The sequence below is a fragment of the Cyclospora cayetanensis genome, unplaced genomic scaffold (genome assembly GCF_002999335.1).
Source record: "Cyclospora cayetanensis isolate NF1_C8 unplaced genomic scaffold, CcayRef3 CcayRef3_contig_121, whole genome shotgun sequence".
Lineage (NCBI taxonomy): Eukaryota > Apicomplexa > Conoidasida > Eucoccidiorida > Eimeriidae > Cyclospora > Cyclospora cayetanensis.
Window position 1 is genome coordinate 111,210 of NW_020312061.1, and position 12,526 is coordinate 123,735.

Genomic DNA, 12,526 nt, shown 5'->3' on the forward strand with positions numbered 1-12,526 from the left:
CGATGGGGTATACTGTCGCTTGACGCGAAAGCCTCTGCCTGAGGTTTCGGGGGAAGTCATGAAATAAAAAAATGACTGTATACTCTAAGAAAATGCCGTATAAGTGGGGCAAAGAGAGGCCAGGCATTGCTGCTCGGGTTAGTAGAAACCACATTTGTTACGAGGCATACTGTGCCGGTGGACGGACGAAGGGGCGCTCGGGGGCGCAATGAAGGTGTACATCCTTTGAAGTATCTTAGACGGAAATATCGAGAAAATGTATTATTAATGTATTATTTTTACAGCCTCCTCTAGGTGGCTCTTTTTTAAGGATCTTTCCATTGGATGCCTTTGGGGAGGGCCCCCGCCGACCACTGCGTTGTGGTCTGTCTGAGCGCTGCTAACATTGTCTTTGAAGGTTTCTCCTGTGAACCTAACAGTGTGCTTTTTAGGGTTCTTCTGTTCGTTTGCTTCTCATCCAGCTGTGCAAATGCCGGAGCTGAATTGACTAGACAGCTGGAAGCCCCCTTCCCTCCCCCCCTCTGGAAAGCCCTCAACCCTCGGCTAGCCACGGGAAAAGATTACGTTTCAAGGTTACGTCGGTGTGGAAGTTAGTCTGACATGCATGTTTATTCCTGCATTACGGCTCCTTCAAAAGAGCCCCTTAGGACAAAGCAGCTACAGTAAAAGTATGCGCGGCTAAAAGCTGCGAGTGGAGTGGTTCCGTCCACTCATGTAGAAGACATTTTTTGAGTCCACATATGCATGCAGAGACAGAATTCATGACTCAGAAGCCACCCCCCAGCTCTCAGTGGAACAAGAATTACTTTCAAAGAATGCGAGTGCAGCAGTCGTGACACAACGCCTCCTTTGCTGGATACCGCATGCACAGGCGGCCACATCAGCTTAGAGCAGCTGACCCTCGTTTAGCGCGTGTGTTTCAAGGGCCCATGGAAGCCTCCTAGCTGCTGTAGCACATTCTGCAGCAGTTTCCTCCGGAAACCTCTGGGCTTGCATGGCATTCTGCAGACACAGAGCGCGGGGACTCCCTCCCTTGCCTCTCCCCGCAGCACAGGCACCATGGATCAACAGCTATCCTTCATGCTCGCACTAGCGTCCGAGCTCATATATGCAGACTGGGGTGCTGGTAGGCCTCTCCGGCAGCACGGGGGGTGGATTGAGGAACTGCCCCTGGAAGAGGGCTCCACCCCCAGCGGTTCCTCGACGCCTCTCTCTGAGCCTTCCCAGGAAGAACTGGCTGTGTCTGTCTCTGCTAGCGCTTCGTTGAAAGCCTCTGCACATGCAGCACCAGAACGGAAGTTTGTTAGAGAAATGGCTCACCAGGCGCCTATTCACGACAGTAGGCAGCGATTCCCCCTCCCCCAGACTCCCTGGGTTTCTTAGTGTTTGTCCAGTCGGCAAATGAGAGAGGATCCACCCGCCCTCCCCCATTTTTTTGATTTTCTAAGAGGAAGGGGTAGCTGCCTCCAAAGTGTATGCCTGGTGCAGACTTGAAACAAGTTGGGGCCTATTTGCCTCTTTTGCTTGAAAGCATGTGTGTGCACTCCTGTGGCTTCCCGCTTGGACTGGCTGCTGCTACAGCCGAATCTCTCTGTCTCTTGCTCTGCGATGCATATTGTATTTCTCCTTTTTTTGGCTTGCTTCAGTGCTGGCCCCCCAGCGAGAGTCCCGAGCCCTGGAGAGTGCCCGAACGCTTATAGAGCAGCAGAAAGAGAGGATCGAATCTCTAACAGAAACAGTGATGCGACTACAGCATACCAAAGGAGATAGCCAGGTGAGGCTTCAAAAGGACCTGCAAGTGTACATCCACGAGAACCAAAGGCTCCGACTTCAGCTCGATTCCATGAAAGCTGAGATTGCTGCTCTTGAGCAAGTCAGACACAGGGAAGAAAAGGAAGTGCAGGAAGTCGTTGAGGCCCTTGCAGCAGCTGAAAAAGGCATCGCCGACAGAGACTCTCTCATAAAAAGACTGCAGGTATGCTGTGAATTCGGCTTACAGCTTTACGCTAGAGGGTGTGGCGCTTTGGTTTTCATGTTGGAGCTCGTATTTTGTTATTTCGTGCTCCACAGAGAGAAGATAAAACAGCGGAAAACGAGAAACTTAAAGAGGACCAGCAGCGACTGCTTACGCGCCTAAGCAAGCTGCAGAAGCTGACGGGCACAGCAGGAGATGAGTCGTATGAAGGACGCTCTCCAGAAGACGTAAGAGAGTCGCTATAGTTCATTCTAGAGACCCTTTAAGGGCGTTGCGGGCCATGCCTGGTTGTAGCTAGGCACCTTGCTGGCGTATTCGCAAGCATACAAGCTAGCCAGGCAGAGAGCACTGCCGAACAGGATAGCTGGGAGGCTGGAGTTCCCATCTCCCAATGGACTGGGCAGTTGTTCTCTGAGGTCTTAGGCATCATTTTATGAGAGGGCAACTTTCTGCCGGCTCTACGTTGCTGGTGCGTTTGGTTGAAACTTCAGCTGGCGGAGCAGCTCGTAAAAGTCCAGAGGGAAGTGGAGCTGCACAGAGGGACTACACGGCAACTAGGTCACACTACGGAGGGTGCGTCTATCCCGAAGAATCGGGCAGTGCCTGCTTGTTTGTTGACTCTCGTGCATGTTACTCTGACTGCATGCGCACTGGAGGCCTCCCACCATTTGAAAGGCAGGAGGAACTCCTCCTCAAGGGGCCAAAGACGCAACAGCTGAGTCTATCTGTAATCTCCGGCTCCTTTTTGTGCCGTTCCTCCTTGAACACTTCTTTTGGTGCTCGTATGCACTTCTGCTCGGCCGTAGGCGTGTGCGGTGTCTGGACAGCTAAGCTCACGTGCATGCCTGCATGCAAGCCCTCTCTGATGGGCACATGCCTGCATGCAAGCTCTCTTCTTCATCGACCCCCGTACACAGTGCTGTTTGTAGAGGCGCATGCGTGCGCCCTGGCAACGAACATGCTACGTTCATTACACCTTTATCTCCTGTGCTGTCTTCGGTTGGGTTGCAGAGCTCCGGATCTCCAAGATGTGCCTCGTACAAGCAGAAGCGTAAAGCATCCCTGCAGTTTCATGCCGCTTGAAGCTACATAAAAATATGCCCTAAGCGTCCTTGCTTTAGAGCGTTGCGTTCGAAGTGGACTAGGCTATTTTCGTAGCGTGGAACGGCGCTTCAGTCCTTTAGCTTTGGGACATAAGAGTCGTTGTTTATTTCCTCTGGAGTACAAGAAGCAAGAGACATAGAGAAATCGATGCTTGGTTGAGAGGCTCTTGAACTGAGACCTCATGACATAGGGTCCTATGGGCGCTGTGTGCAGGAACCTGCTAGAGGGGCAGAAGCTCATTGAAGAGCAACGCGCAGAGATCCAAAGGCTCTACAAAATTGTAGGGCTGTTTTCTGCTTCTTCATGCTCCCTCCTTTCTTTTCCCTAGTGGCATGCTCTACAAAGTCTGGTGAGTCTGGTACAGGGTTCACGGCTTGTATCTGGACTGGTAGTGAGTTTGCTGTGTTTTATGTTAGGTAGAGGCCCTCAACAGAGAGAAGGCTTTAACGCCACCGGTGGTGCTGACGCTGCCAAAGCACTTACGGGGAGTTGGAATAGAGCAGCTCGAGGCTCTCTCTACCAAAATGGGCCAAATCTTGCAGGCCCTAGACAGGGAACGGAAGAGTAAGGGTTTGGACGTGCAGCTGAGGGTGAACATTGTTGGGATAAGGCTGTAGGGGTCGTGGCAGCGAGGCGGAGAGGTGGAGCGGCGGCAAGAAGAGCTTTTAAGCGGAAGGCAGCATTAGAGGAGGAAGGGGAGCGACAGCGGCGTTTTTCTCTCTGTGCTGAGCAAGCAGAGTCTCTGAACCTGTTTTGATCTTTGTTGCTCTTGTCGGTGCGCAGTGGCCGGAGCCGATGAGAGGGAAGAAAGGACCTCAATGGCTCTTTTACAGCAACGCATGATGGAAGAACAGCAAGCCCTTCTTAAGCGGCAAGTGTCTGATGTCTCCTGCACGAGTTCCCTCGCAAGTCCTTTCATGTGGACCCTACGGACCACCGTCTCGCGCTGCCTCTTGTTAATCCCAGCGTAGCTGCACTGCGCTCCCTCAACAATTTGCTGGGAAAGGCTCAGCAACTGCACTCCTCTAAAAGCCTTGAATGCCCATCTTCTACTGTGTTCTCTCTGCCGTTTTACTCAGCCTCTTGGAAAATGTAGATCGACTTGGAGAACGTGGCCCGGAAAGAGGAGAATCCGTCGGTGTTACCCTGCTCGCCAGTAGCTAGACAGCTAGCTAGCCAACCAGCCAGCGGCTAGCCAATGGCCCGCACAGCTGTCTCAGGGTCTGGGATTTGCATGGATGTGCTGCTGTGTGTGAACAGTGGAAGATTGATGGGGCTTTCTTCTACTCTGGTAGGTCCTCGGCTAGGCGCCGACTTGCATAAAGTGCTTGTAAAGCTGGTAAAGAAGCAAATATTGCTGGGGGGTATTTATATGCCTCTCAGTTGGGCACCTGCGCTCCTCTGCTGATTTCTGACGCCTAGAGCTGTTGACCTTGGGCCTGAAGAGGGAGAAGCAGAAGCCGTGGGAAGGCAGGGCTGTATGTAGCGCGTGCCAGAGAAAATTGGCTTGACACGTGCAATGTGTGTCAAATCATGCGCAGGGACTGTGTTGCACGCGTGCATGGGGTCGCTTGACGAGGATGCAGACTATAGAGAGAAGTGAAGCCCTGCCAGTTGAATTACCGCTCGCGCTGCTATCGTTCTGTCGTTGTGGTTGTTGCTGCCGCCCCGCCTGAGAAGAACATCGATAGTACTTCTTTCTTGCGTTTTTTTCTCGTCACCTGACCTGCAGAGTCATGGCTGTCAATGAGGGCACACTTCTTCTCTTCTACGATCCAAAGGTAAGCAAGAGAGCGACGCTCAGTGTTTGCAGGGGCGGCGATTTCCCGCAGACAGGTGCAAGTGCTTAGCGTTCGTACAATTTTCGCACCGCTGCTGATGGCCGTTTTCCACGGGAGTATAGGCAGCAACACAACGCACGACACTGGGGTTGTCACAAGGATCGCCGGAACGGATTGATGAGCGGCTAACAAATAAGCATAAAAACAATTCTTTTTTGCTTTCTTTCTCCCAATCTCCCCCTTCAACAGGATGAAGAACCCACAGCCATTCTACGCCCTCACAAGATGGTGAGCCTTGCCGTCGATGCCTCCGCCCTCCTCATCACTCTGGTCTATGAGCCTTGCCCAGGGCGCTCGGAGACCCACTTGTTCAAGTTCAGGACTGATGATGAGCTGAACAGGTACGAATCAATTCCAAGAGCTAGCCACCCCAAGACTAGCCAACGACAAGTCGAAAGATCCAGCTACCCAAACCCTTTGAAGAAACATGACAATGACACAGACAGGACTTCAGCTCATGATCGACAGTCGCAGCCGCGCAGCCTCCGCTAGCGAGGATGCGTTGCGCATACTTACCTTATGGCCAGGCAGTTCGCCACCAGAGGCCACATTCTGGGTCATACACATCCATCCAAATACTCACACACACACACACATACACATACACATACGCACACACACACACACACACAAACACCCCTGCAGCTACGTTTGCATTGCCTGGCGCTGCCAATGGAGCGTTGCTGTCGGTCTCCAGAATAATTCAGTTTGTTTGCCTGAAGTCCTACGTTCCTACGTTTTATTCAGGTGGCACCACGCGCTGGCATACGGTGGTTTCATTAGGGCCGCTCCCCTGGTGCAGCATGCATTGCCTCCCTCGACAGTCCCACCATCCAGCGAGGCCCCTTCAACACCAAAGGAAGAAATGCTAGTATCTGTGAACATCCCAGATGGCATTGGCTTTGACGGTGCTCCAACATTATCAGAAAGGCACAACGGGTCCGACAGAACAATGAAGCTGCTGCTGCTTCTACTGGCGGCGCCGCTATTCTTACTAACACTGCGGGTGGCGTGCAAGTGTTTGCTGATGCATGCTGATAATACAAGCCATTGCTGACTGAGTCAAGGGCAGGAAAACTGTTTTCTGTTACGAATGTGTGCTTACAGACGGGTGCAGTACAACAAGGCGCGAAATATGCTTATCATCACGTCACCTGAAGTAATTATGTGCCCTCGGCGCTCACTTGCATCCCTTTTGCCGTTTCCCTCACTGAAGGATAACTTCAGCTTGCAGAAAGAAACACTAGGGCTTTGGGAGTAGGGCACGGAGAGGGTCGGCGCACTATAGGGTGTCGACTATAATTGGGTGTCTAGCCCAATACAGTTCATATGCCTTAACACGTCTGTCTATGCCCGTTTGCATGCAAGCATGGCCACATACACCACAGCATTAGCCCATCCATGCAGGCATATATTCTGTGCTTCAATCTTTCTTTTGTATCCATATGCATAGACCAATATGTAGTGATGTGTATCCCTTCTCTGTACACGAATGACGCTGTATTCCTCTGGTTAACTCAATGTAGGGTGCAATAAGGGCAACCTCCACGCGCACGCGTATGATTCATCCACTTGTTCCTTTTATGCAGCGTTGCGCCGCATATACCATATATGAAGGTACGACTGGCTACCCCTAGTCTTTGTTTTGTGCGTTCATAGGATCCTACGCCCCTGCTGATTCCCTGCGCACAAGTCAAGATGACTCCTGACACGCAGCAGCACTCCATCGTCTTCAAATCAATTGAGGCAAGAAACTGAAAGTCATGAGACCCTTTATGTTGCGGATGGATTGGCATTCTCTGAGTTTTGCACGAGCTCCAGCCTCCTTTGCCGTCGCATAGAGCGCGTAGCCATGCCGCTTCCAAAAGTCCGTGCTCATCTTTCGCTTTGGCTTATTGTATTTATAGGAGCCCGATAAAATGATCACTGTAACCACTCAGGAGAAATTCTACTTGGAGTATGTCTTTCCCCTGCACCCAGCACACTGCAATTCTTTGTTAGGGGGGGCATAGCGAAACAACTGGTGGATCTGAGCAGCATCTGGGCGTCTCGGCATCCCCTAATGTGCCACTTCTCAGACTCGTGGGGATCGCTGGGATGGGTACATACTATCAACCTCCGGTGAAAAAGGAACCACCACCACCCCCCGTTGCAAAACCTAAGGAACCTCCTCCGCCGCCTCCTGAACCGGAAGCTCCGGAAGAGAACGAGTGCGTTAGCTATCGCATGTGCCTTGTGTGTGGCATAATGGCACAGTTCTGCCGGCCTGTCTCTCCAAATATACTGCCTTTCCTTATTGGAGGCTGCGTGCACTTTCCCCAATCAGTAGGAGGTAGCTGCACGTGGCAGCCGGGCCAGTGCTAGGCATGTGTTACGCCGTTTTTCAGGCTCTTTGTTATTCGGGATGGCAATTTGATGCTTTTCGAAAAACAAGGGGATACTCAGCCAATCCTGAAGCTTCACCATGCGGACTGCGCAACGCATGCAGACCCAGTCAACCGGGAGTTCATTATTACGCACAAGGTAAGAGCGTTCTTATAGCAATGCATTTACTGTTGCACCTGATGCAGTGGTTCATATTATATCTGGGAAGGGGCTTGCTTTCGGCCTAAGTGGTTAGGGCTCACGGTTTCAAAGTTCTGCTTGGCGAATGAGTGAGTGGCGCAATGGATAGCGCGTCGCCCTCCGGAGGCGGAGGTTGCGGGTTCGAGTCCCGTCTCGCTCTATCTCTTTCTATCTCCACTGATTGTAACTGATTTTTGCATTTCTTTATTTGCCATATAGATTCAATCATTACTATTTTGCAAATATTCCGTTTTGCGAAAGGCCTTGTACCCCACAACTCCACGTTAGTGTGCACTCGTCGTGCCTATGAGCTGCACCTGCAATGGGCAATGGGCGCTCTCTTTGTTGCATTGGAATTTTTGTCTGGTTTATGAAGCGATATTTTATGTTATCATCTTTCTGCTACAATGGTAGAATGCTCTCAAATGGATAGATCAGGAGCATGTGGACGACCCCTCTGAAATTCCCGACCTTGCAGTCCATCGATACATCTTGTGTGGCCTACGCGTTCTCTGCAGCCAGGGACCCCCGAAGAAGAAACCTACGTCTTTTCCTTCCCAACTGACGATGTCTACAAGGGGTTTGTTTTTCACTTCCAATCTTAATTGCATTTCAAGTTGCTGGTGCCAGATATGGGTTTATTTTATAGGCATGTCCCTTCGAAGTGTGACCGAGTCATAAGGCACCTTCGAGCCTCGAGCCGGGTACCCCTTTAGAGGAGATTACTCTTATTCTTTACCTTTACCTCAAATGCTGCCTCACATCGGGGGACTGTTTTTTCTGCAGCTGGTACAAGAAGCTTGAGGAAAATGGATTCCTCATGAGGAAGGGTGACCACAGGGGACGCACTTCAAATCAGTGAGTTGTACATGAATGTCCACTGAGTTGGAATCTCCGTGTAAAAACGGTCTTATATCATGGCTTTCTCATGTGTGGTATTGCCCGTGACAGCGATAGTAAGGGGTCGTTGAGTAGACTTTCGAAAGCGGCTGAAACGAGTAGCTTCCGATTAGTTCGTTCCTCGTTCGTTGGCGCAAGGCGTGCATCCACTCCAACTGGCTCAGATTAAGCGTTAGTGTGCGTTATTTAATTGGTAAACAAGCCTACCGTTTTTTCTGGCGGGTCCATGAGGCTATAGCCGTTTTGTCTCTGGACGTCTTTCAGGGTTGGTGTGGTATCTAAAGGCTGTCTCGATCTATATAAGGACTACGGAACCCCCGACGCCAAACCCGTCATAACACTTATGGCCAACAGATGCAGCGCAACCGCCAGTAGGGAGCGAAGAGAAATACGCATCATCCATACGGTTAGGCTTCTATTCGCGCCTCCCCCCGTAGACCCCTGTACACCAGCGAACGGCCAAAAGCCCTCCAGTGTCCGAACACCTTCTCTGCTCCATGCTTCTTTCTCTTCCTGCGCGGACGTGTGCAGAGCCCTACTGGGAAGCGCGAACGCATTACGTTGGATTGCGCAAGTGTGGCAGAGTTCGACAGGTAGGGCACCTCTCGGCCATTTCACAGCGTGGTGCCCATATTAAATCAACAAAAAATCTCATTTTCTTTGCAGCTGTATCTTCTTCGCCCCTCTTCCCAGCTGCAAGCTCTCCTTTATGCTGCAAGGAACTCGGAACGAAGGTTTGTGCAGCATCTGCGACCAATCCCTTGCCTCCCCCCTGTATGCGACTGTCTCGCTGCAGATGGAACGTAGCTCTGCATTTCGGTAACTTCCTCAAGGGCGATGACATTACAGGCACGGGATCCCAGACTTACGCAAATCTATCTAAGTGCGTTCAAGCAGGTGCTATTGATTCCACGTTCCATACCTGCGCTTTGACCTTTCTATCCTTCTCTTTTGGGAGCTTCCCAAAAGGAAGCACTCATAGATGCACTGGACTGGACCGTCTCCTTCGGGGAAGTAGGGTCGCTCATGGAGCGCAAGAGGGCACTTCCAGTCTTCTTTTCCCTGAAGTGGGGACCTACTTAATCGAGACCCCCAGGTGTTCGTAGATATATCAACGAATCTACGTGCGTATGGCTATCCGTTTTCTCGTTTTGATTAGTCCGAGGAGTACTAATTGCATAAAAACGTCATTCTTGTTGACGAGTCTACTTGCTCTACTTCAGATACGTGTTCCCCATCAATCTATTCGAAGACGCCTCTGGAAGAAGGTCGGCCCTGCTCATCGAGAACCGGATGATTATGCTCTTCCCAGCCCCCGAAGTAAAACACCCTTCCCCTTCCCCTTATCAAGTAGTGCACCCTTTCGGCTGTTCCTTGGTTACCCTGAAATCTGCACCTGCTTTTGTCACCCGCTTTTGCTCTGATCCATGACTGAAGCTTCGACTCCCGCAACGAAACCGGTGACATCCCAGTCTGTACACTTGAGTGCTTCTCTTCTCAGGCCACGGAGCCAGTCCTCTGCGCCTCCGCAGACGAGTGCGAAGTGCAGCCAGTAATTAGTCAACGCAAGCTCAGAGTTTATGTGAATGTAAGTCATTGGTGCTGGTGGCGGCAGTGGTGACGGTGGTGATAGCCGTTTGGAGAGAAATTATCAAGGCGGGCTTCCAGAGCTTATGGGCAGTCTGTGAAACCGTAGAGGCACGACAGTCTAGGGAGGGAACAGGGATGGCTGCTTTTCTATACCCCATTCAGCTCGCCATAGAGAGTGTGTGTGGAGAGGAGAGGCTCAAGAGGTGGCTGTCTCTCTGTCTGGACTGGCTAGATCCCTAAAAGCACGAAGCCTTAACCGGTAAAAGTTACTCTCGCGTGATGGGCATTTATTTTGCAGCGCAACACCAGACGGGAGCAGCGTATTGACTTCATCCTTGCACTTGCTAAAGACTTTGACAGGTGCAGCCCGACGCTCAATTCGGGACTTGGGGTTTACCAGTTGGATTTTGGGGATTGTCGTCACATGCAAGTGTTAGTGACCGTTCCGCAGGGTCGTGTGCTTTCTGGTTTTCCGACCTTGCACAAGTACATGCTGCTGTCTCTGCATCCCGCGTTTGCTCCTGGTTTGCTTATGGTGGGGTTCCCTAAAGAAGAAGTGCCACCTCCGAATGTTCGACGCTTCAGGATTTGGTGTGTCGCACAGGTATGTTGCAGCATGCCAGAGAGACTCCTTTCCAGAAGCTGTCGTTGGGAAGCCCATGGAGAAGCTGGCAATCCCGTAAGGCCTTTCGCGTTCCCTTTCCTTCCGCTTCGATTCGCCCGTCCTTGCCACTGTCTCTTCTCGGCACGGTGCTCTTCTCGTTTTGTCGTGTTCGCCTTCACGACACTACCTTTGCTGCATAATCAGCGCAGAGAACGTGAAGAACACGTTAAAAGAACCACGGAGGGCGAGAGACGTTATAGGTACCCCTCTAGCACGGGGTCTATCTTTGAAATGTAGTTTGGAGAAAGAAGTCTGTGGGTTTTGCTTCCTCACAGATTCGTTTTGTGTAGAAAAGGCTTGATGGCTGTCTACAAAAGCAAATTCGTGCGTTTCCTGTTGTCAATCTTCCTCTCGACTCCTCTGAGGCATCCCCGGCAGCGTCTCTCTGCCTTTTCTCCCCTTCCCCTCCTTGCCGTTCCTCGGGCTTCTGGTCCACCCGTCTACTGACACCTTCACCTGTGCGCGACGCAGCCTGGCCTGATGGGGTGTTTGTCGCTGCGTGCAGCATGCGCATGCGGAGCTGACTTTGGAGGTCCCAAAGTACACCTTGTCCGAGGAGGGCACCTCCTACGTCTTCGTATCCAATGAGGGAAAGGTGCGAAATTCTCAGCTAGCTCAAACTTTTTTCAAGTTTCCGCAGTAGCACATAATCAGCCTTTGTGTGCACTCACAGGGACATATCGCCATAATGAACAACGCAGGTGTTCTTATGCTGTTCAGGATATAGCAAGAAGAGTGAACGTGATTTCTGCGGATTCACGAGAGAGGTATGCTGGATGAATGTCATTTTCTGCACTAAGCAGGGAAAGACTTAATGCAGCATACGGGGAATTTCACTAGCTGGACAATCGAGAGTCATGTCTGCTGCCGCTGCCTTCTTGCTGCCGCTGTTACTATTGTTGCATTATGACTAGAAAACTAGCAGTCCTCTATAAATAGAGGTATTCAGGCATGCATCCGCCCTGTCATTACGAGATGGACGTGTAAATGGGATACTTCGTGTGTGCGAAAGTACGCCGGCGATCTGGTGCTTGTTTCTCCTTGAAAGAACTTTTTATGAGATCTGATACTTTGACGGGATTCGAAATGTGCCAAGCCTCAACAGTCATACTCTCTGTGCATTTGGAATTCTTCGCACCAGTTTGTTTCAATGCGTTTCGGAATAACTCTCTTGCTGGTGTGCCTGCACTTACACATGACTAATGCATGCAGATGGGAGTTCGCCCTAAAGCTAGCAGGTTTTAAAGCCTTTTCCAAGTCTCAACTGCCCAGATTTTTCTTCCCTCAAATCATGTGAGCTGCAGAGTAACACATTACCACCTCCACTGTGATCCTTGCCCCATCATATCCTGCTATGCACACATATAGTGTTTGTTTTACATGAAGCGCGCATTGCTAAGGCTAAGGAAACGCCTAATGCACCGCGAACCAGTCCAACTGGCTTCTTTTCTTGCGCGTTGTGCATGCAGCTATGGATTTGTGGCGGAGGAAGCGGCGGAGCTGCGGAAGGACAGCTTCCTCGGTAGCGCCAGAGCTGCCCTCGGGCTTCTCCAGGCCAACAGAGAGGCCAGCAGGTCGGCCCAGCTCGACCAGAGCATACAGCGCCCAGACGGGTAATGTGGCGATCCTAGTGCTCCATCCAGTCAAATGTACTCTGGGGCTCATTAGGGTTGCGGGCAGGTGGCAGGCTGTGGGAGCGCTTTCCCCTTTGGCAGTTCTTCCAAAACTCCTGGCACTTTACACTTGCCCATTCACAGTTTTCTTTTCCTCGCCTGCACAGCTACTTCAGCAACACCACAACAGGTGCCTCTAAGGCCATTGGGTTAGATATTAAGTCAAATACGGAGCAGATGAGGACGGGGGGCCTCCAACTCGGTTTCTGGGTTA

At 51.3% G+C, this 12,526-nt stretch overlaps 2 protein-coding genes and 1 non-coding gene across 3 annotated transcripts; all 3 read left to right on the plus strand.

The window, feature by feature from the left end:
• Positions 1-1,059: 1,059 nt before the first annotated feature.
• LOC113147078 lies at positions 1,060-3,696 on the plus strand. The gene is made up of 8 exons (XM_026336339.1): positions 1,060-1,339; positions 1,449-1,499; positions 1,647-1,975; positions 2,071-2,202; positions 2,467-2,548; positions 2,987-3,026; positions 3,293-3,359; positions 3,496-3,696. The coding sequence occupies exons 1-8, from the start codon at positions 1,060-1,062 to the stop codon at positions 3,694-3,696; spliced, it is 1,182 nt and encodes a 393-aa protein (XP_026192124.1).
• A 1,449-nt stretch (positions 3,697-5,145) lies between these two features.
• Positions 5,146-12,193, plus strand: LOC34619563 (the record flags this gene model as incomplete). The annotated part of the gene is made up of 18 exons (XM_026336340.1): positions 5,146-5,261; positions 5,668-5,859; positions 6,028-6,079; positions 6,580-6,666; positions 6,828-6,877; positions 6,999-7,130; positions 7,308-7,443; positions 8,004-8,065; positions 8,272-8,343; positions 8,650-8,791; positions 8,917-8,978; positions 9,609-9,705; positions 9,887-9,973; positions 10,274-10,335; positions 10,930-10,963; positions 11,360-11,406; positions 11,852-11,932; positions 12,109-12,193. Coding segments are annotated over exons 1-18 (1,596 nt in total), but the record flags the coding sequence as incomplete, so codon positions are not given.
• On the plus strand, positions 7,573-7,645 carry Trnar-ccg. Its single transcript has one exon. It is a non-coding gene; the product is annotated as a tRNA-Arg (tRNA).
• Positions 12,194-12,526: the final 333 nt, after the last annotated feature.